Source organism: Haliotis rufescens, unplaced genomic scaffold (genome assembly GCF_023055435.1).
Source record: "Haliotis rufescens isolate VD_foot unplaced genomic scaffold, xgHalRufe1.0.p SCAF_36, whole genome shotgun sequence".
In the NCBI taxonomy this organism is placed as follows: Eukaryota; Metazoa; Mollusca; class Gastropoda; order Lepetellida; family Haliotidae; genus Haliotis; species Haliotis rufescens.
In genome coordinates, this window is record NW_025964068.1 from 3,328,457 (window position 1) to 3,354,214 (window position 25,758).

The window sequence follows — 25,758 nt, forward strand, 5'->3', positions numbered from 1 at the left end:
GGTAGCTATCAAGCAATGAATATATTTAGGCTTCCAAAGTGCCCTTTGGGAAAATCACTATTTTGTTCAAAATTGGGAATATATGTTTTCATTACTTATTTTCAGAAACTTAAGAGGTATTTTAACAATTTATAACATGGCATAATATTGCATTCAATGTAATAATGTTAACTATACCTAAAAACCTCTTCCACTTTACTACCATGTTTACTGGGATTGCTGTCACTGATATACAAGTCAGCTCTACTAAACCATAACAAGCTAAGGGATTTTTCATATTCCAATTTTGGAATTTACTGACTTTAGCTGCAGACTTGGGAGCAAATAGGCCTCTGAGCAGGTCTAGACAGATCCCTGCAAACAGACGACATAGCTGTAAGAAAGTTTTGGTGTAAGCCTTTCGTAAAAAAACACAGGGCAGATCAATATGTACGTTTACTCAATTAATAGTTAGTTTTGCAGGAGATATTCAATGAAGATGTTGTACAGCTGACGTGTGCAGAAAGGGAATTCCATTGTGACATGCTACATATGTTAAGGAAATCAGTGTGCCAGTTCCCTCAAAATGCTTAATGAGTCTTCAACTTTTCCTGAAAGACAGTCAATATATGTGATTGGTTAAGCTTGTAACATAACTGTACATGGTATTACTTGTATTCCAACTGTGAAATCTGATGGGTGGATGTGGCTTTTGAGTTCAATTTATCATTTGTGAACATTTACTTGCTGTATGTATTATCTGACTATCATGATTAACTATGTCATATTTATCCTTCATCTTCCCGAGGCAAGAGAGTTAACTGACTTTAAAAGTCCAGCTTCCACCCTTGCCGAACTGGGCTGGAATTCCTGGGCTCGATTGTAGCGCCACCAGTGGCTATTACCAGTTATGTCCCTTCCAAGTCTCTCCTATGGACCAATCAGATTCCACCTCTTGTATAACTTGCGTTTGCTTCACACAAAATGGTGGCGCCCAGTCAGGACAATCTAATCGATAATCAACATCTATATTGTGATAAAACGGGTCATACATTGCGAAATGCATCAAATCACGTGAGCACCTTGATTAAAGACATGAAAAGATTTGGAAAATATCTGCTGACAATGAGTTGGCGGTGCACATGCTTTGCAAATCCTGCAATCCACAAAAACCGGATTTCGATTTCGGTGCGCAATTTTGATTGGACTATGCATAGACTCGTTAGTCCAGCCAAAATGTAACTCCATAATACCAGCCTACTTCGTCAAGGGTGGAAACAGGACTTTTATAGTCAGTTAACTCACTTGCCTCGGGAAGATGATTTATCCTTATGCTTATGGTGGTTTGTTTTGTTTGTTTCCAGTTTTTCCAGTGTATACGATTCATCCAGCTCCCAACAGCTCATATACAATGAATGCATAAAGAATCTACTCCATCGCAGCTTAGATGGGGAGAATGTTTCAATATTTGCATATGGTCCAACAGGGGCAGGTAACTCAGTTTGATCTCAAACACATACTAAAGTTCTCATGGAAATGAAAAAAACCCTGTTTTGCTGGATTTAATACTCGTCACAAAGCATTACGTAGATGTAAATACGAAATAACAAAACAACTGGAAAAGTACTAGTCTGGATTTGCTAGTTTTATCTCAGTGCTCAATACAAATGTACTTTACAGGAGGCAATTTGTAGGCACTTTCAACATTCAAAAATAAAACTAAGTCCAAATTGACATGGCAGAAACAGGCTATAGGCATTATGCAAATTAGACTGGAAAAAAGTTATCAAAACAACAATAAAAATAACAGCTTTGTTTATGTACATAATAATAATAACATGTAAGTTGTTGTTTGAGAAGGGAATATGTTACTTTTACGTTCTGATATTTTGACGATGATTCACTATCCCACAATGCCATTCACAAATCACTAACCACTGACAAATCACATGCACGTGGGTTTCAAGCATCAGTTTTCACCTGTCGTCAAGGTGTCATAGGTCATGGACATTCACCTTGATCTACTAACACCTGGTTATGCTCAGTTTCACAATAGTCTGTTTTGTTCATATTTTTACACACTTTTACGTGTAAAAAGACATAAAAACCCTTGATACGCTGTATTTGTGCCAAGGCCCAATTAGTACTAATTGAGTTGTTTGAATATTTATATATTTTGTATATTAACTGCATTTATTTAAAACCTGAGATCGAAAAAATCTGTGTGTGTTTCAGGTAAAACCTACACAATGCTTGGTTCTCCAGCAGATCCCGGTGTTATCCCCAGAGTTATCAATGGTCTCTTCCAGACTATTGGTAGGAAGACCAAGGACATGGGTGCACAACCCCACTCATACAAGTTTGAGGTTGCCTTCTCTTATCTGGAGATTTATAATGAAAAGGTAAAAGTGTTGTTTGAATGTTAGTCCAAAAGTTCAGTGTTACTATAATGTTACTATAGCTAGGATTAATGTGTGCAATCTACAGACAGATCTTTGTCCCAGGTCAGCACTTTATGATGTGACAAGTCTACATTCCCAAATTTGAATTTCACATTTCTATGTGCATTAGGGCAAATATCACTTCTCACGCACCAGTGTATTGTTGCCACCATCTGGACAGCATAGATGATGTCATTTGAATCTAATTGTGACGTAAGGTCGAAATGATGTCATACAAGAAAGGACGTCATAGCTGAAGATTGTGGACGTCATTCCACAAATTGTGATTTTTCTAGGACAGCATGTTTCTAAAGGGGGGCTTTCGAGAAATAATGGGTAATAAAGAAATTATTACACTAACACATGTGTCATACTGATTTTACAAAATTTGTATCAGAATCCATGTATTACACACATTCTGGAAATACAAGAATTCTGACACTCATTTCATAAATCAGTATGACACACATACTCGTATAATCTCTCTGAATAATGTAATTGACTTGAAATTGAATGAATATCAGGACAAATACCAAGAAAGTATCTTTAATACATGTAAACTAAGTGTATCAATATTGCATTAAATGCATGGTCATATTACATGTGAATTTGACAAATATGTTACAAAAAAGGTTGCAGATTATCTCACTGGGCAATTATATTTCAGAGCTTGCATGTCACATACATTTCTGGTAATCCATATTATTTGAACCAATCCGAAGCTGTAGTTTGTGTGACAGGCTATTAATTGTAAGAAACACTGGTAGTACTTGAGGAAGAGCTCAGGCAATCCCCCACTCCCTTTTCATTCCCACTTGGGTCAATAAACTTTGTAATGAAAATGTATTGATCCATGCTGAATAAATACCATAAAACAACAGAAATTGTTCAACTTATCCCGCATTAATCCTTCATGCATATACTGTTGTTTTCTGACAGAAGAACGAACTGTGTAAGATCAAGCTGCTAAAGAAAAGTTGTTCCAACCAGTAGAAGTAGCACACTTGCACAATTGTCATGTGACCCGGAAGCTATGACGTCGCATCAAAGCACATTACTGCTTTGTCACCTCCATGAACGGGCGTACTGTTGTATCCCTTATGGAAATAAAGCTGCTGCTGAATTGCGTGTTTCTAAATTCATTGTTTGCTGCTATATTCTCTCCTGTTTATGGTTTGTACCCTTTGTGGTCTTCCCATACCTCTCTTTTGTAACATTTTATCGCTGGTTTGTGGCTCTAGTCACGGTAATTTACAGGCATAATGTTGAATTCGTCACATACTTTTGTGTCTTGCGTTCTGAATTCTTTAATTTGGCTTTGGTAAGCCATTAATTCTGTTTTACCTAACGTTTGTGTGTTTAAAGCTATACTTTTCACTATCTTTTGTGTAATGGTTTTCTCACAAGTTTTAAACAAAAGTTTAATTGAGTTACATTATGCCCCCCGTTTCCCGTTGTGTGCTTGCCGCATTGTTATGATTTTGCTTAAATTCCAGAATTTATGCCTCGTTATACTCACTGCCGAGGAAACAAATCTGGTCGGGGCCCCTAACCTTCTGTGCCTTGATTGTACCTCGCCCTGTACTGTCACAGAGCAGTACTTTCCCTTGTCACCATGCTACTTACGAGTATCTAGGAAATGTATCTCATCGTGTTCGTCGATACCCTGACATGGCTCACAACTCGAAGACTCCCTCTCTCATCAAGAGCAACACCCTTTTGCGGTCTTCTACGCCTCCCATGCCATCAACTTTATCAACAACATTGTACTCCCTTCTCCGGTGACGGGACCTGCTTCTACGTCTCCTCTGCCTTCACAGATGCATACTCCCAACACCAACATCAGCTCCTGGGCATCAGCGTCGAAATGCTGCTTCCCAAGGAGGCCATAGATGTTGTGCACAACCCAGTTCAGACTCCGGGATTTTACTCCTCCGTGTTCTGGTCCCCAAGATGGGCTCCACCAAACTGTTCATGATCCACAACGTCTCCTTTTTCAATCGGCATTACCTGGAACGTCCTCCTTACTTCCAGATGACGACGCTGAGGCTCATTCGCAAGAAAGCCATGGCAGACGCCTATGCCAGGCCGGACAAGGTGGCTCCCACCGAGTGGCAGCTCCATCCAAAAGTCTTTGCCATGATCTGCCGAACGAGCGAATCCCAAAACATTGATCTGTTCACCACATCTCAGATCTGCCAGTTGTTGACTTACACCTCACCAGTGCCAGATCCGGCAGCAGTGGCAGTCAACACCCTCAGCGCTCCCTGGGAAGGATTAAGCACATACAATTTTCCGCCTCCGGTTCTCCTTCCCAGGGTTCTTCAAAAGATCCAGGCCACTCAGAACCTGACACTGAATTTGGTCGCACCTTGGTGGCCAGCCAAAAGTTGGTTTGTCCACCTCCGAGACCTCGTCAGAGACAACCCACTAGAACTTCCGGCGTGGCCCATTCTTCTGTTACCCACACAGTTGGTTGCCACACCTGAACATCTTGGGCTGTGCTGGGATTTTTTGCAAAGAATCATCTCCCAGGACAGCCCGATAGATCATTCACCATTCTCCTTCCCTTCCCCTTTCTCGTCCATTGTGGGTGCCGACAATGAGGCGGAGCTATTGTTATGCCCAGTTAGAGCATTGTGGATTTTCCTACGACAGTCTAAAGCTTGCCGCATGTCTAGGAAAAACCTTTTCCTGCCAGTTCTCCCCCTCGTCGCAGTCGGAGGTCAGCCGGAATACTATTACCCTGTTCACCCGGGCAGTAATCCTCCAAGCTTATAAAGCAGCCCGATTGGATCCCCCCAAGGCTAACAACCCACGAGATCAGGGCGGTCATATCTACCATGGCTCTTCACAATAACTGCTCCATCAAATCGATCATGAAATGTCGTTATTGCCGATACGTCACCATCTTCGCCAGCCACCTCCATCGTGATGTAGCCTTGGAAGTTCACAGCTTTGGCCCCCTGGTTGTAGCCCAACAGGTCACCAATCTTCGACGCCACTGATTCTCAGATACCCAGAGCAGGGCCCGTCGACGTCTCCGGTGTATATCACCACAGATTCGAGGGCTCTTAGGCCAGTTCTAGTTTTTGGCAAACCACATCATTCTATTTCTGTCACCTATTTGGGTTTTCCTTTCTGCATCAACTCTTGTTTCCTTCCAACAAGAATGGTCGTGGCTGTTCCATCATCACTGTGCAGTGAGGGTTCATCGGACCTTGACGAGGGTTTATTATGGAACACATCTGAAGGTATGCCCACCGCCGTGCCATCTGATAAACATGCATTAAGGAGTAATGCAGGATAAGTTCATAAATTTAGTAAAATCTCAATACTTTTTACATTTGTATACTTATCCTGCATTACAACCTCTAAGTGCCCTTCCTTCGCTACGCTACCTCCCTTCACCTCTCCCCCCCAAAGATGTCATGTTTAAAGCAGTAATGTGCTTTGATGTGATGTCATAGCTTCCAGGTCACCTGTCGAGGGTGCTGCCTCTACTGGTTTGAACAACTTTTCTTCAGCAGCTGGATCTCACACAGTTCGTCTTCCTGTCAGAAAACAGCAATAAATGAATTAAGGAGTAAGTATACGAATGTAAAAAAAAAATTGCTTAACTGACATAGGTTCAAGACCTGCTGGAACCAAGAAACTGTGACCTCCCAATCAGAGAGGATGGAAATCATAATATCTTTGTTGCTGGCCTCGCTGAGAAGACAATTCAGAATTTTGATGAATTCAAGAATCTTTTTGGCCCGGCCTCAAATAACAGGTAAATCTATGCAAAGAGCACTTATGTGTTGTCATGTTAGTGTGTGAGTTGGGGTTTACAGCTGTTAGGACTGCAGCAAGGAATGGCAGTGTATGGTGCTTCAACCAAGGGGCATGACCCATGACCAGCCATACCTGAACAAGTCAAACATGGATATTTGTTTGTGAGCATATGGAAGTTCATGGGGTTTTTTCTGCTTCAGGGTACACAAGGTCACGTTTAAGATCGTTGCACTCTTTTCACAATGTGCATGCACGTGTGTGTGGCTGCTTGTACTAGTCCAGACTAATGCCAAATTTATGGTGCAAGCCCAATCTGATACTTATGCTGCAGTTGAACATGAATACCCCACTTGGACAGTGTACTGATTCTGAGCTGACCAGTCCTTGTTATAGCCCCTTAATGCCAAGCACCAGGCAGGGTATCAAGAAGTACTATCTTTTAGCGTTTTGGTATGATGCGTCCACCAACGGAACACCAACCTTCCGTTCTGCAGACAGATGCCGCTAGAACAGGGTGACTGTCATCAATCTAGTAAAACTTTGATGTGGGCTGTCAGGATAGAGTTGTCATGTTGGTGACATAACACCATATTCACCCTTCCTCATCTTCTAATGCCCAGGTCATCTTTTGTTTGAATTTTCTCATCACTTGTTTACGTAACTGTTTTCAGGACTGTTGCAGCCACTAAACTCAATGACAGGTCAAGTCGCAGCCACAGTATCCTGATGTTGAAGGTTCGGAAGACACAGCAGTGTGCCCCCTTCAGGGAATACCAGGGCAAGATCTATCTCATTGACCTTGCAGGATCTGAGGACAATCGCAGGACAGGCAACAAGGGCATTAGGTCAGTTGTGGAGTTATTAGATTAGGATCTCTGGCCTGATTGAACTCAGAAGAAGCAAGACGAGGTCTCATGATATTTAAACCACATGTCTACTGTGACGTCACTATATGATCTTCATACACAACTGTGATCTGTATAACTTAGGTTCACTTCCTCCCAGTGCACTCTTGTCAATATGGGATACAAGTGAACTACAGGTGACTGGAGATATGGGTGGTTATACCTTACTTTCAAAGTCACTTCGATTATTATCTTTTGTGCAGATAGTAATTACAATAACATTTGTATCCATATCACAAACTGTGGTGCTCATATAACATACAGGATATTACTAGTGTGCCTAAGTGTGAAATTTTCAATTTATTGTAAAATGTTTCCTGGAAATTCATTGTGCGCTCCCCTCCCCCCAGACCAGTGATTGCATTGTTTGACTTTCAGACTGAAGGAGAGTGGTGCCATCAACAAGTCTCTGTTTTCCCTGGGAGAGGTGGTAGATGCTATCAACAGTGGTCTGGTAAGACACTATAACAGAAGTTGGTGCCCATCACCAAATCTTCTCTTGCCAAAATCTGAATAGATTTTGATGTTTGTTATTGAGCTGAGCTTATTAAACAAAGACATGTCACTACACCAGGTTTTGGACTCGTGGCTAAAAGATCCATGATCTATTCCTCTTGTGTTGACTGTTGACCCTCAAAGTTCATAACCAACAATAGTACAAATGGTAGGTCAGTGCCTCATGATGCCTAAAGTATAAAACTGTCATTCCCACTGTCATTGTCAATAAGACAGTATACTCTCAGTTGTAAGCTTTCAATAAAGTGTAGTGCATCATTATATGTATGTAGTTGTTTACATTCATGTTGTTTATGTTCCAGCCACGAATTCCTTACAGAAACAGTAAGCTGACTCGCTTGTTACAGGTAGGCTGCATGAAGTACTCCAGGCTCATATGTGATGTGTTTTGCTGTTGAAACATTCGTGACTCTTGTCATATCTGTTGTTAAAAGTAATGTCCCAAGTACTGTAAGTCTTGAAATTAATGCGTCTCCAAATTAATACAACTGCTGACCGCTAGCCAAAAATGCGACTCAATATCAATGTGACTCCCCCACCCCATCCCCATCCCCAGTGGAATGATATATATCCTTACCTTAATCAAACCTTACCTTCATCCAATCAAACAGCAAATAGCATCGCTTATTAGCACTGAGTAGAGCACTTCCGTATTAACAATGAGCAGTGTTTTCCTAAAAACAACACAGTTTATATGTATATTTTGTTGACTGGCATTGAGGAAGTTCAAAGGGAAAAAAATCTTTGAACCAACAACAGTTAACTGATTGGTATGTGGAGAAGGAGTTGACAAACATGAAGGGAGATGACAAGACATAGGCTGTGGATCTGAGGAGTGTGGTGAAACCTATCGGTGCGCATTGGGTTGTGTCAGCCTTTGACGAAGTGTTGCGTGGGGGGCATCTGTCTGGACTGCTGGAGAGGTCAATGATGCCTATTGTGTAATTCCTATTCTTTTTTACTGTGTTTGTGTTTATATTCAAGTTGGTATTTCCACTCCTAGTGTGCAGTGAGGTTGTCTTATTGTTGATAGTCAGTTTGGAGACATAAATGCAAAGTTTCATTAATGCCAACAAAGACCACTCGCATTTTTCCCAATTAATTCAAAATCTACAGTAATTAAATTGGTCAGTCAGCTGTACAGGAAACAATACACAGACATGGTACAACTATCAGCATGCAACGGAGAATGTCTAAAAGAATGGCTTAGTGTAACTTGAATGATGGTTGGTTGTTGTTTAACGCCACACTCAGCAATATTTCAGCTATATGACGGCATCTACCAAGTCAGCAAGCCTGACCACCCTGTTAAGTGTTTGATGCTACCAGACTTCATAACTACCAAGTTATAACAGATAGAAGTGGTTGGTCATTGGATTTACTTCTCAGCTTCCAGAACGCCATCAGACGACGCTAACAGTGACGTCATGCCTGTATGCGTACAGTAAGGGAGGTAACTCTCAAGCCATCAATACGTAACATCTCCCCTTTTAAGGGTAACCTTTAAAGTCTGGAAACATTAATGCAATACTAATGGTAAAACAAGTCTTTGTTCTTAACAGCTCAGTTGCTGAAAACCGAAAGCATATTTGAAACACTTCCCAAACTTTCAACACAATAACAGTTATGAATTGATTTCGTCCTTAGTAAGGCACACAGTTCATAACATAAAAACTAAACAGTTCTTCGTCCTTTCAAAAAGGCTTACAGTCCATAACACAATTTTACTGCAAAACAGCTTTACTTTAAAGTTCTTAATTTGTAAGATAACCTCTGAATCTAGACGGTTGTTTGATCACACGACCACGAGAAGTTCTCTTCTCAGTTGTCTCACTTGACTGTCTAGGTGTCTGTGCAGGAATCTGAACTCTCTCTGTAGTTTTGCTTGATGTTTGGTCTACAGGCTTGTCAGTACAGTTCCTCATAGGAGTTTCAGCGGAAGTTCTTTCCACACACAGATCTGGTTCTAACCGGTTCCTTTCAGCCATATCTGTATCCACAAACAATGGAGGAGCTTCATGAGACTTTCTCAAATGTCGTCTGTTTCTGCACAAGTTACTGCCATCTTCTGTACGCAGTTCATACGACCTCACATCCACCTGTTGTTCTATAACAGCTTTCTTCCACTGTTTGTCGAACTTAGTAGGCTTGACTCTTACCACATCTCCCTCCTTCAGAGCAGGAAGTTCGTTGGTGCCTCTATTGAAGTAGTAAGCTTGTTTAGATTTTTTACAAGCTATCTTGTCTGACACACCATCAACGGTCTTTGGTTGTAAAAGTGTACTTGCTGTTGGGAGTTTGGTCTTTGTTCTCCTACTAAAGAGTCGCTGTACCGGAGAAAATCCTATTCCCTCTGTCGGAACATTTCGCCAGTCCAGGAGAGCTAAGTAAGGATCAGTTTGGGCATGTAGTGACTTTGTCATCAGCTTCTTAGCTATCTTCACCGCGCTTTCAACTTTCCCGTTGGATTGTGGGTAACGAGGTGACGATGTAACATGCTCAAATTCATAGTTGTCTGAGAACTTACGAAAAGCTTCAGAGTTGAACGGTGGACCGTTATCGGAGATAATCTGATTTGGAATCCCATGTCTAGCTAGATGTGACTTGAGCTTCTTGTTGATTTCAGGAGCTTTCTTGCTGTGGAGTCTGTCAACTTCAAAGAAGTCGGAATAATAGTCCACAGTAATCAAAAAGTCTTTCTCATCAAACTCAAACAAATCGCAACCAAGTTTCTCCCAGGGACGAGTAGGAATATGATGACTGATCAAAGGCTCCCTGCTTTGGTCTTGTTGTAGGGTGTTGCAGGTTTCACACTTGCTTACAAGATCTATTATCTCCTGTCCCATGTTCGGCCAGTAGACAAGTTCTTTTGCTCGTCGTATACACCCTTGCACACCGATGTGGCTTGAGTGAATTCTCTCCATGATGTTGCCACGTATACTTGCAGGTACAACAACACGCTCGCCCTTGAATACTACGCCATTCTGCATAGAGAGTTCGTCCCGAAAGGTAAAGTACTCACGTACTGAGTGTGGTAAATCTTCCTTTGACGGTGGCCAGCCTTGCTGTATGAGCTGCATCAGCTTGCTCATGCAAGTATCTTTACTTGTGGCTTGTTTCAGTTCAGCTAGTCTCTGTTGAGATATGGATAAATGCTCGACCATTTGAATTGTCTCAGTGTCAATAGCTGTTGGGCTCCTCATGTCTATCATCAACACTTGGCCTTCGTCAGTGATCAATTGTCTGTCATGTGGTAAGTACGCACGACTTAATGTGTCAGCCATGAACATCAGGCTTCCTTTCTTGTACACCACTGTAAAGTCGTACTTCTGCAACCGTAGCATCATGCGTTGCAGCCTTTTAGGTGCGCTCAGGAGGCTCTTTCTCAAGATGGACTCTAAAGGTTTGTGATCTGTCTCTATGGTCACCTTGCGTCCATACACATACTGGTCAAAACGTTCCAGTCCAAAGACTATTGCAAGCATTTCCTTTTCTATCTGAGCGTAATGTTGCTCTGTGCTTGTCATTGATCTGGATGCACATGCCACTGGTTGTCCATCTTGCATAAGACAAGCTCCGAGGCCACTTTGTGAAGCATCACATTGGAGATGTGTGACAGCTTCATTATCAAAATATTTCAGAACAGGAGGTTCTGACAGAATGTGCTTAATCTTCTCCAAGCACTGTCCATGTACAGTGTTGTCCCATCGAAAGTTCACTTCACCTTTCAGCAGATCCCTCAGTGGAGCGGTGATTTCAGAGAGATTGGGTACAAACTTTTGCACATAGTTGACCATCCCCAAGATGCGTTGCACACCTTGTTTGTCAGTAGGTGAAGGCATTTTCTTTATAGCCTCAACCTTGGTCTCATCAATTTGGAGTCCATCAGCAGTGAGTACATGACCCAGGTAGGGCACTTTTGGCAGTTTCAACTTCAGTTTAGACTCATTCAGTTTGATGTCCTTCGCTCGACAACAATTAAAAAGGGCGATCAATTTCTTGTCGTGATCGACCTCAGCATCCTGATCAGTTTCTCCCACGCCGTAAACTAAGATATCATCATGAATCGCACGAACACCATCCAGTCCAGATATGGCATCATTCAGTCGTCGTTGTAACTCTTCAGGAGCTGGTGAGAGGCCAAATGGCATACGGAGCCAACGGTACTTTCCCCAGGGAGTTTCAAACGTTGTCAGGTAACTGCTCTGTTCATCCAACTGAACATGCCAGAACCCATTTTTGGCATCCACCAAAGAGAAACATTTGGCCTTGGCCAACTTAGGCAACACATCATCTATAGTCATTATCGGATAATGGTTTCTCTTAAGTGCCTTGTTTAACGGTTTCGGGTCGATACAGATCCTGATTTTGTTTGTCCTCGGTTTCTGCACCACCACCAAGGCTGACACCCAGTCTGTTGGTATGTCAACAGGTGTAATAATCTTCTGCTTAGTCAGTCTTTCCAGTTCAGATTTCAGCTGAGATTGTACAGCAACAGGAATCTTGCGACATGGTAACTGTACTGGGGTTACAGTATTGTCAACCTCCAAGTGTAGAAAGCCTTCCAGAGTTCCCTCACCATCAAACAAATCCTGATAATTTTGTTTGATATCAGTCATTTCCAGTTTCCCAGGCTCAAGTGAAGAGTCAGCAGTTAGATTCACCTCGGGTGATTCCATCAACAGAATATTGTCAAAGTTCACAGTGATCAGTTGCATCTGTTGAACAGCTCGTGCCCCTAATATTGGTTTGCATCCCTTCTCAGACACAATTAGAAACTCAACACTGTACCTGCGGCCATTCTTGGGGTTTTGTAGTGACACACGTATCTTCCCAAGAGGTTTTGTCTCAGCACCGTTGTACATTCGCAGTGTGGAAATCAGATTAGCGTCCAATTTACTGAAGTTGTCATCCCTGAACACTTGAGTATACACAGAAGAAGGCAGAATGTTAACAGTTGACCCACAGTCAAGTTGAAATTCAACTTCCTCTCTATTCACAACCAATGTTGCAAATATCCTTTTGGGGTAATTCTGATTGACCAAGTTCATTTCATCAACTTGTACAGAATTGACACAGTCAGAAGTTACAGACATTACAAACTCTTCAGACTCACTATCTTCAGTATCACTATCCACCATGTGAACCCTGTCTTTGCTCTTTCCAGGACACAAAGCAGCAAAGTGATTTCTCTTTTTGCATTTTGCACAAGTCTTACCCCATGCCGGACATACTTTCTTTTGAAACTCATGCCTCTTTCCACAAATCTTACATTTGAGTAGTTCAGATGTTTTGATCTGTTGCTTAGCATTAGGTTTCTGTGACTTGTTGGGTTTCCTTTGACTTACAAACTGAACATCTTCAGCTTGCGATAGTGATTTCAGACGTCTCGTCGCACTTTCATGCGACCTACAAATATCTATGCAGTCCTTTAAAGACAGTTTTGAAGCTTGTAACAATCTCTTTCTTGTTGCATTATCACGGATGCCCTTTACCATCCTGTCACGGGTCAATGACTCCGCTAAATCCCCATAGTTGCAACTCTTTGCAAGATTTCTTAATACTGCAACATAAGAATCAATGGACTCGGATTGTTCCTGGTCCCTTCTGTTGAAATTGTATCTTTCCCAAGTTTCATTTGTTTCCCCTATACAATAATGTTCAAGTTTTTCCAGTATTTTGTCCACCTTCTGTCTATCTGCTTCATTTTCAAATTCTAATCCATCTACAATGTCTAAGACATCTGGACCAATACATGTCAATAGGGTAGCCGATCGACATTCCTCACTATCAGTCCTAGTGCGAGAAGCAAGCTCATAATTTTCCCACATTCGTTTGAATTTCTTGAAATTTCTAGACAGATCACCTTTCAGATCTAATCTAGTAGGCAGTGGAATGTTAACTGGTATGTGAACAACTTGGAGTGCAGCCTGATTACCTTCTGCCATGATCAGTCAACAACAGTAATCAAGCAATATGGCGTAATGGCTTTCCGTAGATTCAATTACACACAGAATAGTATTCAGTCAGTTCAGATAGAAAAAACACCGTTGTTCTCATAGATCATATCAGAAACAGTTCAGATTACTGGTTGAAATCCCTTACAGTCAGAGTATATATCAAATTTCACAACGAAATATGACACAGTTCAGTAGATTTACCACGCCGTATTGGTATCACGAAAATAGGTGACATGCATCAGAAACGCACGCGGTCAGTCAGACAGGGAACAGAAACAGTCAGAATAGGGAATTTCAACACAGTTCAACGTTATGATAGCAATCTAAGTTTTACTTCTGACACCATGTTAAGTGTTTGATGCTACCAGACTTCATAACTACCAAGTTATAACAGATAGAAGTGGTTGGTCATTGGATTTACTTCTCAGCTTCCAGAACGCCATCAGACGACGCTAACAGTGACGTCATGCCTGTATGCGTACAGTAAGGGAGGTAACTCTCAAGCCATCAATACGTAACACACCCGATCCCGTTAGTCGCCTTTGGCGGCAAGCATGGGTTGCTGAAGACCTATTCAACCCTGGATCTTCATGGGTCGTAACTTGAATGAATATTCTACAGTTGACTTTAGTTTTACCTCACTGACATGTCAGTCCTATTTTGAATGTGTATGTAGGATTCCATCGGTGGGTCGTGTCATTCCATCATGATCACCAACATCGCCCCTGAGGAGCACTACTACTACGACACCTACTGCACCCTCAACTTTGCCAGTAAGAGCAAGAAGATCGTCAACACCAACACTATGTGTGTGAAGGAAGCTCCAGGTTAGATAGCATGCTTTATCACTGTTTTCTTTGTGCACTTTCCGAGGGGGACTACACTATGCCCCTTCCATGATAAGCCAGTACTACCAAAATCAGTATTCTATCACATATCATATGTGATTTCTCAATGACAAGACTGATGGGTGCAGGTTAAGTCGGCTTCTCCAGCCTAAGTTTTATTGCCTGCACTCAGTACAAAGAGGCTAATAAATGTCACTTCAAATTTATACCCTACAAGATCTAAACAAAGTGTTCATGTTTACATCCTGTTTTACTACAGATTGCCAATCTTCCGTAAGAGGCAGATTGGCTAACTTAGGAGTAAGAATGATGTACTGTATTCTATGCCAAAATTACAGTAATGATGAAGTGTAAATGTACTTGTCACTGCTTTGTGTTATATTAAAAACATATATCCTTTTGTTTTAATTGACCAGTAAGCCAGTTTGTGTGATGTGCAGTCAGTTAGGTACAGTGGAGAAACAATAATGAAATCATGCCCGTAACCACCGTCTCAAGCTCAGGAATTTGTCCCCATTTCATGACCATCTCACTGCATACCCAACCTGCCGTGTTTTTGATGACTCTACCCAATTTTCTGGCCCAACCCCACATTTCAATGGATTCATTGCGACTAGGACTTCATTTCTGCATAAGGCATATGTATGCTATTTGCTGCTGATAGTGGTCAATTTGGAGGTTAAGGTTATAAAGGCTAAATTTAATCCCTGCAACCCCTATTGTGTGACTCATGGCATGTGGGACCCAGCATTGGTACATCCACAGTCCCTGCGTTTGTATTAGCCATTACATGCAATTGTGATTACAGTTCTGTGGGATTCTTGGTCACAATAAGTCCCCAGTCCCCCATGCTTGTTCTAAGATCCAACTCTCATGGGGATGAAGATGCTGCTTTCAGTCACTGGTTCTCCCGGTCCATACCTCCATGGTCTAGTGGCAGACCGTCCTACCAGAAAGTGGAAAGTCCATACGACCGCCTCCATGGTCTAGTGGTAGAATGTCCTCCCGGAGAGCGGAAGGTCCATACGACCACCTCCATGGTCTAGTGGTAGAATGTCCTCCTGGAGAGCGCAAGGTCCATACGACCGCCTCCATGGTCTAGTGGTAGAATGTCCTCCCGGAGAGCGGAAGGTCCATACGACCGCCTCCATGGTCTAGTGGTAGAATGTCCTCCCGGAGAGCGGAAGGTCCATACGACCACCTCTATGGTCTAGTGGTAGAATGTCCTCCTGGAGAGCGGAATGTCCAGGGTTCGATCCTTGGCCGCATCATACCAAAGAAGTAAAGTATATGGTTCATGTTGTTACCCTGTCTGGCGCTCGGCATTAAGGGGCTAAAACAAGGACTGGTTGGCTCGGTTCAGTATACTGCCTGAGTGGGGTGTTCATGTTAAACTGCAGCATGGTATCTCTGGGTTAGCACCATAAATTGGCATCAGTCCGGACGAGTACCTGACTACCAGCAGCCACATACACAATGCATGTCGCTATATAAGTGCAATAATCTTGGACGCAATGTTAAACCCAATTTCACCTCACCTCCTGGTCCATACTCAATGGTATCTACAATACTGGTGACTCAAATTTGCTGATACTGGTGATAGTCATGTCTGTGTTCTAGTTGTGTCAGCAGTAAGTCATCAATCCAAACTGAAGAGAAGTAACTCAGCACCTCTCCACACAGTTGGGAAAAAGGCCAAACTGTCTCCATCGTCTCCCCCCGTGAGTGCCGAGGCCCCAGTATCCAGTGACCCTGCTCCACTCCTCAGGTCAGTAGCGTCAGGGACACAATCCATGCAGTTCGGGGAGCAGGAGTGCCAGATAACACACTCTACGGCTTTCAGCAAATGGTCAACATATATTTGTTGTCTTTGATGATAAACGCTGAAACAATCAGGACTATATTATAGCATATAAAAGAGCAATGTATGATAAGGATACACACACCTCTCATACAGCATGTAGAGTAAAGCTGTAGATATGTATACATGTACCTTCTATGCTGGTCAGTGATTTTGAACAATTACTTATGCATACACTTATAGAGTTAATCATGCACTATTAATAAAACATAAATACATATGTATCATACCTCGTCTCAAGGACACAGGCTAGAACCTTTCTACTCAGAGATGTAGTGAGTAGCCCTGAACACATTAGCACAGGCTTGTATGGAATACTGGCATAAGAAATACTTGAATAGAGTTAATCATGCACTATTTTCAAAACATACTTATCTCAGGGAGGCAGGATAGGACCTTTCCAATCAGAGATGCAGGAATGTAATAATTAATGCACTTACCCTATGTAACATGATGCAGAGGTGTTCTCAGGAGATGTTGTGAGAAATATGCCGACTGGCCAGCAGAAGAAATTCAGCAGAAAGCTGAGAACAATTACCAACTAATCACAAGCCAAGCCACCCAGTGATACTAACTCGAACCTCAATAAAAAAAGTAGCTTAACTACCCAAGCTGACTACAGAAACCAGCTTATCTAGGAGTTGGTAATTGTGTGCAAACCATTAGTGTTTGTATGTTTAGGGTAACACAGACAAGTGTTTAAGGGGATACATGTTAAATATTTAGGTTGAGGTTGTTAATTTAATTTAGCTTAATTTAATTCAATGATGCTGTAAGATTCAGCATGTTATTTACAAACATACTGCTACACACACATGTCACTTTGAAGAGACTGTAAAAAACACTACTGTAACTACAAACTACAAATTTAGGAATACAATTAGTGGATAAAGTACTCAATCCAATAACTTAATTCTAACCTTGGAAAATAATCCAAAGATCCAAAATCAACTGAATATGGTATGCCTTATCCAGTCAAAGATATATATATGGAGTGACAGGAAATCTCCTGAGATGTCCAGTACAACTATAGTCTGGAAGGTAATTTAAGGTACCAACGTTTACTACAATATCTGAAAAACTATCGGACCTACTCCAGTCAAAGTTGGTATGATATTATTAAACAGTCATACATAACTGGATATTACATTTAAAGACAATCAGTGCATGAATACAAAATCTGTCTATTTAGCTATCACTATATTTCATCAACAACCAGACCTGTTCGTCATGGGTGGAACAAGCATTCATTGAAACAGCCATCTGCATAATGCTACCCCAGTGTCACAGGGCCATATGACACAGTTGAACCAATCAACTCAACTGGAAAGGGTGCACAGGAATCACGCACGCACGAATACGGTGTTAGCGTTGGGTGTCTCAACGTGCGTGATTCCCGTGCACCCTTTCGAGTTGAGTTGATTGGTCCAACTGTGTCGTATGGCCCTGTGCAATAATTTTGAACCCCATTTCACCTGACATGCTTTATAACAGGCTTAAAGCAGACACTTTCAGTAATATATCTAAACTGATTATGTACAATTACAAGAAATACTCAGCCCCTGTCACGCACAAACTGACTACAGTGGAGTTGGTCAGGCTCTGTGACTTGGTCACTGTCACTGGTCTGCATGGTCAAGTTATTTACTGGCTGCCTTAAAATCAGATGTAATGATGTTGACTGTGATGCTGAACATAGTCTGTTTTTCAACTGGTATAGATTTTTGAAAGCACTTAACATTTCAATGAGAAACTACGAAAAAATGAGTGTGTAAAGCTATATTCTTTATGCTCCTTAAGTATTGGTAACAGTCTGTAAATCACATCAGTATAAGCCTGAGCTATGTTCCACAAATCAATCATAATGCTAAGACAATTGTAATTCCTATACTTTAACAATGACTTACGACAGTTGTAGCATTACAATCATTTTATGCAACATAGCCCTGTTTGTTTTCAAGAAGTCTGTTCATGTAATTTGCAAATAACTTGTGGCAGTGGTGTCATGTCACTGTGTAAACTGATACAAGAACAAGAGATACTTAAAAAGTGCACAATTCACAACTCAGGAATATAACACTGGTGATGTTTGAACCGACAGTCCACTGATGCGGCGACAGAAAAACCTTGAGCAGACAGTCAACAGTCGCCTTCAGGAGATGGAGCAAAACATCCTCCGCCACATCCAACAGGTAGCAGCACAATCCACCAACACTTCCCAGAGGGCACCTGTCTCCATGGAGACCATCCACAAACAACTGTCAGCCTTCCAGGATCAACTCAAACAGCTAGGGCAGTCAACAACAAAGACAAACAAGGCAATAGACAGTACCACAGATGAAGAGAGAGGGAGAAAGGAAACAGAACGGAGACCAATGAGGGGTTGGTGTTGTTTGCTGTGAAACATGTCTAATGTCCCCATTGCCAAACACTCCGATACAGTTGTATGTACCACTCAAACAAGCTGACAGACTTTGGTCAGTGATTGCTGCACTAAGTAGTCATGTACATATGGTGTTAAATGAACTGAAAGATCAAATTGCCACTTGAGTTTTTACATTGTTTCGCATGAAATAAAAGTGTAAAGTGTTAAAATATAGGAACAAAAATAAGTTTACACAAAAGTATATGTTCCATTTAGGAGTACATTTTATTATCCCCAAATTTTACAAATGGGGAGGTATAGCGATCAGCATGTCCGTCTGTCCTCTGTCCGTTTTCCAATTCTTGAGCAGAACTCCTTAACTGTTGAATATTTCTTGATGAAACTTGCTATACAGATCAGTCAAGTGGTGAACTGGTGCCTTGATAATATGGGATATGGAAAAAGAATGAACAGCATTGTTTTATTCTTCACTGAACTGAAGGTATCCAATGGCAATGAACCAAAAGTCGGGTATAAGTAGCCAAACTCCATTTCCAAGTTGCACCAGATTGGGGGACTATGTCATCACCTAAAGACTCTGTTATAAACATAATTGTTTTTCACAAATATCCAGTCATGTTTGTTTTGTTTTTTAACTGTGAAATAAACAACCTCATTGCTGGTTGGTTTGGGATCAAGAGGATTTGATAGTCATGAAGTACACAATATTTGTTCCACCAGAATCCTGATGAACTCCTCAAACTAATTTGTAGATACAACGAACCAGCAACACAAGATGAAGGTGGGGAAGAAGAGGTCTGTGAAGGATGGTGACGACATCACCTGCAGTCCCCTGTTTATTGATCCTCCCAGGCTCTTCAAGAAAGGCTTCAAGTCAACTGGGTCCAAGAGGAACATATTTGGTAGGCTGTTTCACTAACACTTCACTATCTGTGAACATGATCCACCATATCGGTCAGAGAAGAAGGGGCATTTTTTCCAGTGTCCATGACCCTGTCTTCCAGGCATATATGTTGTCTGAGACTTTGATCACAAGTCACAGCACAATCCATAGCACCACATATGTCTTATGCCAGCATGTACAGACAGTACCCCAGATCACAAAACTGAACTGTTATTCCTGACACACAGGCAAATGAAGGTTTGGAGGGGTAGGTGCTAATTGTATTGACATTTACATAATCACTTTTCTCCTGAAGATTTGTTTGTTTACTTGCCCCAGTATGTTGATATAGTTAGCAGTATACTTTGACCTCAGTTGTGATTGTTTCTTCCAGAAGAGGATGACATAGCTGAGACCAAAGCTTTAGAGAGACTGGCTGAAAACAAGGGGCCAGCACACCTACTCAACACAGAGGCACAGCGTAAACACAGTATGTGCGACTTTTGTCTTGATCCTTACTTGTTACACTTGTAGCCAATGTTTGTAGATGGAACCATGTACAATGAGGATCAGCTGGTGACCTGGGTTGATATTGTGGTTTATTGTAGTTTATTGGTGCGTCATTGTTTCTTGGTGGCCTGAGTTGCTCATGCTATCAACCCCTGGTTTGAAAGTCCACTCACTTTGTGATAATTGTATATAATGAGCATAAGTATGAAGTGTAGTATTCTCCATACACCCCCACTTTATGGTGTGTATATGTATTCCTACTCCATGGTTCTACTGTGTGTATATGTATCCCTACTCCATGGTTCTACTGTGTGTATATGTATATGTATTCCTACTCTATGGTTCTACTGTGTGTATATGTATTCCTACTCCATGGTTCTACTGTGTGTATATGTATTCCTACTCCATGGTTCTACTGTGTGTATATGTATTCCTACTCCATGGTTCTACTGTGTGTATAAGTATTCCTACTCCATGGTTCTACTGTGTGTATATGTATCCCTACTCCATGGTTCTACTGTGTGTATATGTATTCCTACTCCATGGTTCTACTGTGTGTATATGTATTCCTATTCCATGGTTCTACTGTGTGTATATGTATTCCTACTCCATGGTTCTACTGTGTGTATATGTATATGTATTCCTACTCTATGGTTCTACTGTATGTATCTGTATTCCTACTCCATGGTTCTACTGTGTGTATATGTATTCCTACTCCATGGTTCTACTGTGTGTATATGTATATGTATATGTATTCCTACTCTATGGTTCTACTGTATGTATCTGTATTCCTACTCCATGGTTCTACTGTGTGTATATATTACATTCAGTAATACGTTACCACTGTTATACCGAGGCTGTTGTCTCCCACAACTGCTGCTATAGCGAAATCTACCACAGAGATCTCAATTACCTCATGCAGCACGTGCGTAGCCACCTAGCTGCCATGCGACACCCTTCACTCTTGTCTCCTTCGTCTGCTTAGCAAGACGTGTTTTCTCCTGCTGAAGCGTTCCTTGAAGATTTGGTGATATTTATTATAGTTTATTCTCTAATAAACTGTGCTTTTATGGGTCGTTGCGGTAGCTACGCTTGGTTATAATTTTCCCGCCAAACGGAAAATTTTTCCCGCCCTTTTTTCTATATACTTGCGGGGTTCGCGTATGCACGTTGTGTTTTACGTTTCCCCTGTTCTTGTATGTTTTGGGGGTTAACATAACTTATTTCTTTAATAAAAGTTATATGTGTATGTTATATGTTCACATTGCTCGTTTATTTTCTTGTGAAAATGTTCGTTTGTGAATCATTGTGGTGCGTGCGTTGTAACCATGTTTTGTTCTTTGTTTATAGCAAACAATCAATGTCTGACATGGATATGTCCCCAGTATCCACCCCCTCTACCCCTGCTCCTCGGAGTTGTGGGGTGTGCAGAAAGTTTTTGTCGTCCCGGGATCCCCACGATCGTTGCCCGCGGTGCAGGGTTCCTTGCGGGGTCACCCGGTGCATCCTGTGCGAAGGTCTGGGGCCTGCGGAGTTTGAGCGGTACCGGCTGTACGTACAGTCCGTCTCCACCCCTGTGGTGGCCGGTTCGTCCGGTCGGGGTCCCCGTGCGGGTACCCCCTCCTCGGCTGCGGCGGATCCCCTTGCGGCCCTCGGGCTGTCTGGGGATTCCGTCGCCGCATTGTTGTCGAAACTTGTGGACTCCAAGCTGGCCGCCTTATCGCAAGATAGGCCGCTGGCTGTTCCGTCCCCGGCCTCTTCGGTGGCCGCGGGGTCCACCGGTAAAGCGGCGGATCTCTTGGCGGCCCGTGTGCTGTCGGGGATTCCGTCGCTGCATTACTTGCATAACTTGTGGACTCCAAGCTTGCGGCCTTATCTCAGGATAGGCCGCTGGCTGTTCCGTCCCCGGCCACTTCGGTGGCCGCGGGGTCCACTGGTACGGCGGCGGCTCCCGTGGTCACCGGTCCTTCCCCCGAACCGTTGCTCCCGCTATCGGTTTAGGACCGCGTGGCCATGGTTTATGACCTCTTTGAGGACATGCCCCGGCCGGTACCGCGGGGAATCCACGACTGTGGGTTCCTCCGAGGTATACGATGAGTCTTCCGCCACGGCTTTCCCCGCATCGACCTTGCTGCACGGTTTCAAGCCTTCCTTGGAGAACGCCTTCGCGGCGGCCTCCGGTCGGGGTCTCCCGTTGCCTCCGACGTCGTGGAGAAAGGGTTTATTCCCGGTACATGACCTTGCCTTTCCCGAGGCTGGTCCTACCGCGGTGGCCCATGTTGAGCGGTTGGGTGTCCGTGCCCCACCGGCTGCTACGGTAACGCAAGCTACCTTGCACCAGCTGGACGCCCTCGCTCGGCACTCCATGTCTCACGGAGACACTTACTTGGCTGCAGCGGCCCGTCTGGTCGAAGGTTCTCCCACGGACCGTGACCAGCGCATTTACAACTGCCTGCTCAGTTTAAATGCTTCCCTGGAGTACGTTGCCGAGGACTCTCGGCACACACTTGCTCTTGTTGGGTCCCTGCATAGGCGCCTGGGTGCCGCTCCTAACCGGAGCGCGCCCCAGGCTGCTGCGGCATGTAGGTCTCAGGGGTCGGGTTCTTCTTCCTCTGGGAAGTAGCCCCGCCCCGAGGGCTCCGGTATGGGCAATCAGCTGCCCTTTCGCGGGAAGACGGGGAACTGGGGGAAGCCCAAGTCGTCAACGGACGGCAAGGGCCCCTCCAGGTGACTCTCATTGGAGGGGTTCGTATGCCGACAGCGCCAACTTCGGTTGGCCCTTAGGCGAACCCGAGTCACTTGGCCCTGGACAGTTGCGCCTGCCGCAACCTGTCAGGGCCCCCTCTCCTTCCCCAGTGGGAGCCAGACTCCAGACTTACTGGGAGAATTGGGAACAAGTGTTCGACGACCCGTGGGTGGTCAACACGATTCGGTACGGCTATCGGCTTGATCTCAAAGCGAATCCGCCGCTCACCGTTGCCCCGTTGGCAGGTTTCGATTCGGAAACCGATCTTCCCATCCTCGCCGATGCCATCGGCAGGTTGGTGGAGAAGGGGCAGTACGGGAGTTAGCTCTACCAGAAATGACACCGGGGTTTTACTCCAGGATATTTCTCGTTCCCAAGTAGGACAGTGCCGAACTCAGAATGATTCACACGTCCGCTCCCTGGCTGTTCACCCAGTTAACCACCCCCATTGTGGGGTTCCTCCACAGGAGGGGTGTCCGGTACTTCGCGTACCTGGACGACTCGCTAGTAGCAAATCGAATGACGGACACCCTGTCACGCCATCTCGATTTCGCACGTCGGCTCTTGGAGCAATTTGGGTGGATTATCAATCTCCCCAAGAGCGAGTTAACCCCTTCTCAGAACTTGCTGTTCATCGGAGGTCGGTTCAACACGGTGTCCCATCGCCTCTTTGTTCCCCCAGACCGGTGGCACAAAATTCAGGCGATGATTGCCAAAGTCTTAGCGGTGCAACAGACTGTTCACTTTTGGGAACAGCTGTTAGGGCTACTTGTATCAGCCCAGGACTGCACCGCACGGGGTCGTCTCCAACTCCGCCCGCTGCAACGGTTTTTAATCCAGTTGTTAGCAACGGAGGTGAACAGTGCGACCGTCGCCCTCCCGGATCGGCTCCGACCGCATCTGGAGTGGTGGACGGTCCCTTACGTTGTCTTATCAGGAGTCTCTATGCGGCCCTACCGGGCCACGTTGACCCTGTATACAGACGCCTCTCTAGTGGGCTGGGGCGCCCATCTAAAGGGGGAGGTGAGCTCGGGGCTGTGGTGCGTAGACGAACTAGGTCTTCACATCACTTGTCTCGAGTTCAAGGCAGTGATCAACGCAGTCAATCACTGGAAGCATCGTCTCGTCGACGCCCGGCTCATGCTGGCGACCGACAACACGACGGTAGTGTCCTATGTGAACAAACTGGGGGGAACCCACAGTCACTCGCTACTCGATCTCACGTTCGAGTTTTACGCTCTGGTGGACAGTGTCCCGTGCCAGATACGCGCCCGTCACATCCCAGGTGTGCGGAACGTACTGGCCGATGCTCTATCGAGGCCTCAGGATCCGAGCCCCACAGAGTGGATGCTGAACCCAGTAGTGTTTCAGTGGCTGTGCGAACGTTTGGGTCGTCCGATGGTCGACCTGTTCGCAACGCGGTTCAACAATCAACTCCCGTTGTTTGTATCACCAGTCCCGGACCCGAGGGCCATCGATCATGATGCTCTCGCGTTAGACTGGACGGGCTTGGTCGCTTATGCTTACCCGCCGACAGCGTTGATACCACACATTCTAAGCCGGCTCCGAGGAGTTCGCTGTCGAATGTTACTGATCGCGCCCATGTGGCCGAACAGATCGTGGTACCCCGACTTGCTGACCCAGGTCACGCAGTCGCCACTTCCACTGCCTGTGAGACCGGATCTCTTGATCCACCCTCACACCCGTCAGCTTCATCCAAACGCAGGGCAGTTCAATCTGCACGCGTGGATGTTGTCACCGAGCGTCTGAGGAGTAAAGTTTTTTCTCGCCGGGCGTCTGGGGCATACATTAGTATGCATCGTGATTCTACCCAGAAGGTGTATAATGCACGTTGGGTTATTTTCACGAAGTGGTGTTGTAAACATCACATTCATTCGCCAGATAAGGTATCTGTGCAGGATATTGCTCGTTTCATGTCTCACTTGCGAGAGACCCGGAAACTCTCCGGGGGTTCCATTGCCAACTATGTCTCGTCCGTTGCTACGGTACGGGACGTTGCTATGGGTACCAGTCTCTCCAAAGAGCCGGTGATACGGGGTATTATCAAGGGTTTCAAACAACACGATCTTAAGAAGGGCCGCCTTCGGGCACCGGCCTGGGATCTTTCCCTAGTGTTGCAATCACTTACGGAAGCTCCGTATGAACCCTTGCATAGTGCTTCGTTCCGGCATGTGACTTGGAAAACAGCATTTCTCCTCTCCTTTGCCACGGCGGCACGTGTATCCGAAATTCATGCACTCGATGTCGCCAAGGTACGATTCGATAGGGGTGACGAAGGAGCGGTCCGCCTGGGCCTGCTCATGGGCTTCGTCGCCAAGAATCAGAGAGTCGGGCAAACGGAGAGAGAATTCACTGTAAGATCACTCAAAGAAATCTTACATCCTGCTGATACTGAGGACAGAGCGCTGTGTCCGGTTAGGGCCCTTAAGTATTATCTTAAGGCTTCGAATGAACGTAGACAAGGGCGTGACCGTCAGTTCATATCGTGTAACCCTAATCGCACGGTTGACATAACTCGCAACTCGATTGCGTTGTGGCTTCGTTCTGTCATCAATCTGGCGTACCGGTCTCGGGGGTTACCGGTAGCGGGGTCAAACCCGCACGAGATCAGGGCGCTAGCGGCAACATTTGCCCTACACTCGAATATCTCTGTTCGCAGAATATTACGAGGTTGTTACTGGCGTTCTGACTCGGTTTTTGCCAATCATTACCTCAAACAGGTCGCTGATGCCGTCGTGGAGAGTGTGCACCGTCTTGGCCCGCGGATCGCGGCGCAAGCGGGCACCTAAGGGGTGTGCCCAGCGCAATTCCGAACTCCTCAGGCGTCTGACCTTGCACGGTGGTCAATCTGGGTCGACTCAAATGTTCCCACTGCCGTGGGTACAGGAGTTGGGGTCCCGCAAACCAGCGCACTCACACCACAGG

At 44.3% G+C, this 25,758-nt stretch overlaps 1 protein-coding gene across 2 annotated transcripts in view; it reads left to right on the forward strand.

Moving 5' to 3' along the window:
• The window catches only part of LOC124147745 (kinesin-like protein KIF22), a 39,867-nt gene that overhangs the window by 2,143 nt on the left and 11,966 nt on the right, over positions 1 to 25,758 (forward strand). For both annotated transcript variants that reach the window (XM_046518499.2, XM_046518500.2), the window contains exons 3-13: positions 1,344 to 1,471; positions 2,215 to 2,381; positions 6,050 to 6,195; positions 6,869 to 7,042; positions 7,481 to 7,556; positions 7,921 to 7,965; positions 14,255 to 14,405; positions 16,047 to 16,194; positions 18,389 to 18,669; positions 19,426 to 19,575; positions 19,951 to 20,046. In XM_046518499.2, the coding sequence (XP_046374455.2) occupies positions 1,344 to 1,471; positions 2,215 to 2,381; positions 6,050 to 6,195; positions 6,869 to 7,042; positions 7,481 to 7,556; positions 7,921 to 7,965; positions 14,255 to 14,405; positions 16,047 to 16,194; positions 18,389 to 18,669; positions 19,426 to 19,575; positions 19,951 to 20,046 (1,562 nt within the window). The remainder of the gene's footprint in view (positions 1 to 1,343; positions 1,472 to 2,214; positions 2,382 to 6,049; positions 6,196 to 6,868; positions 7,043 to 7,480; positions 7,557 to 7,920; positions 7,966 to 14,254; positions 14,406 to 16,046; positions 16,195 to 18,388; positions 18,670 to 19,425; positions 19,576 to 19,950; positions 20,047 to 25,758) is intronic.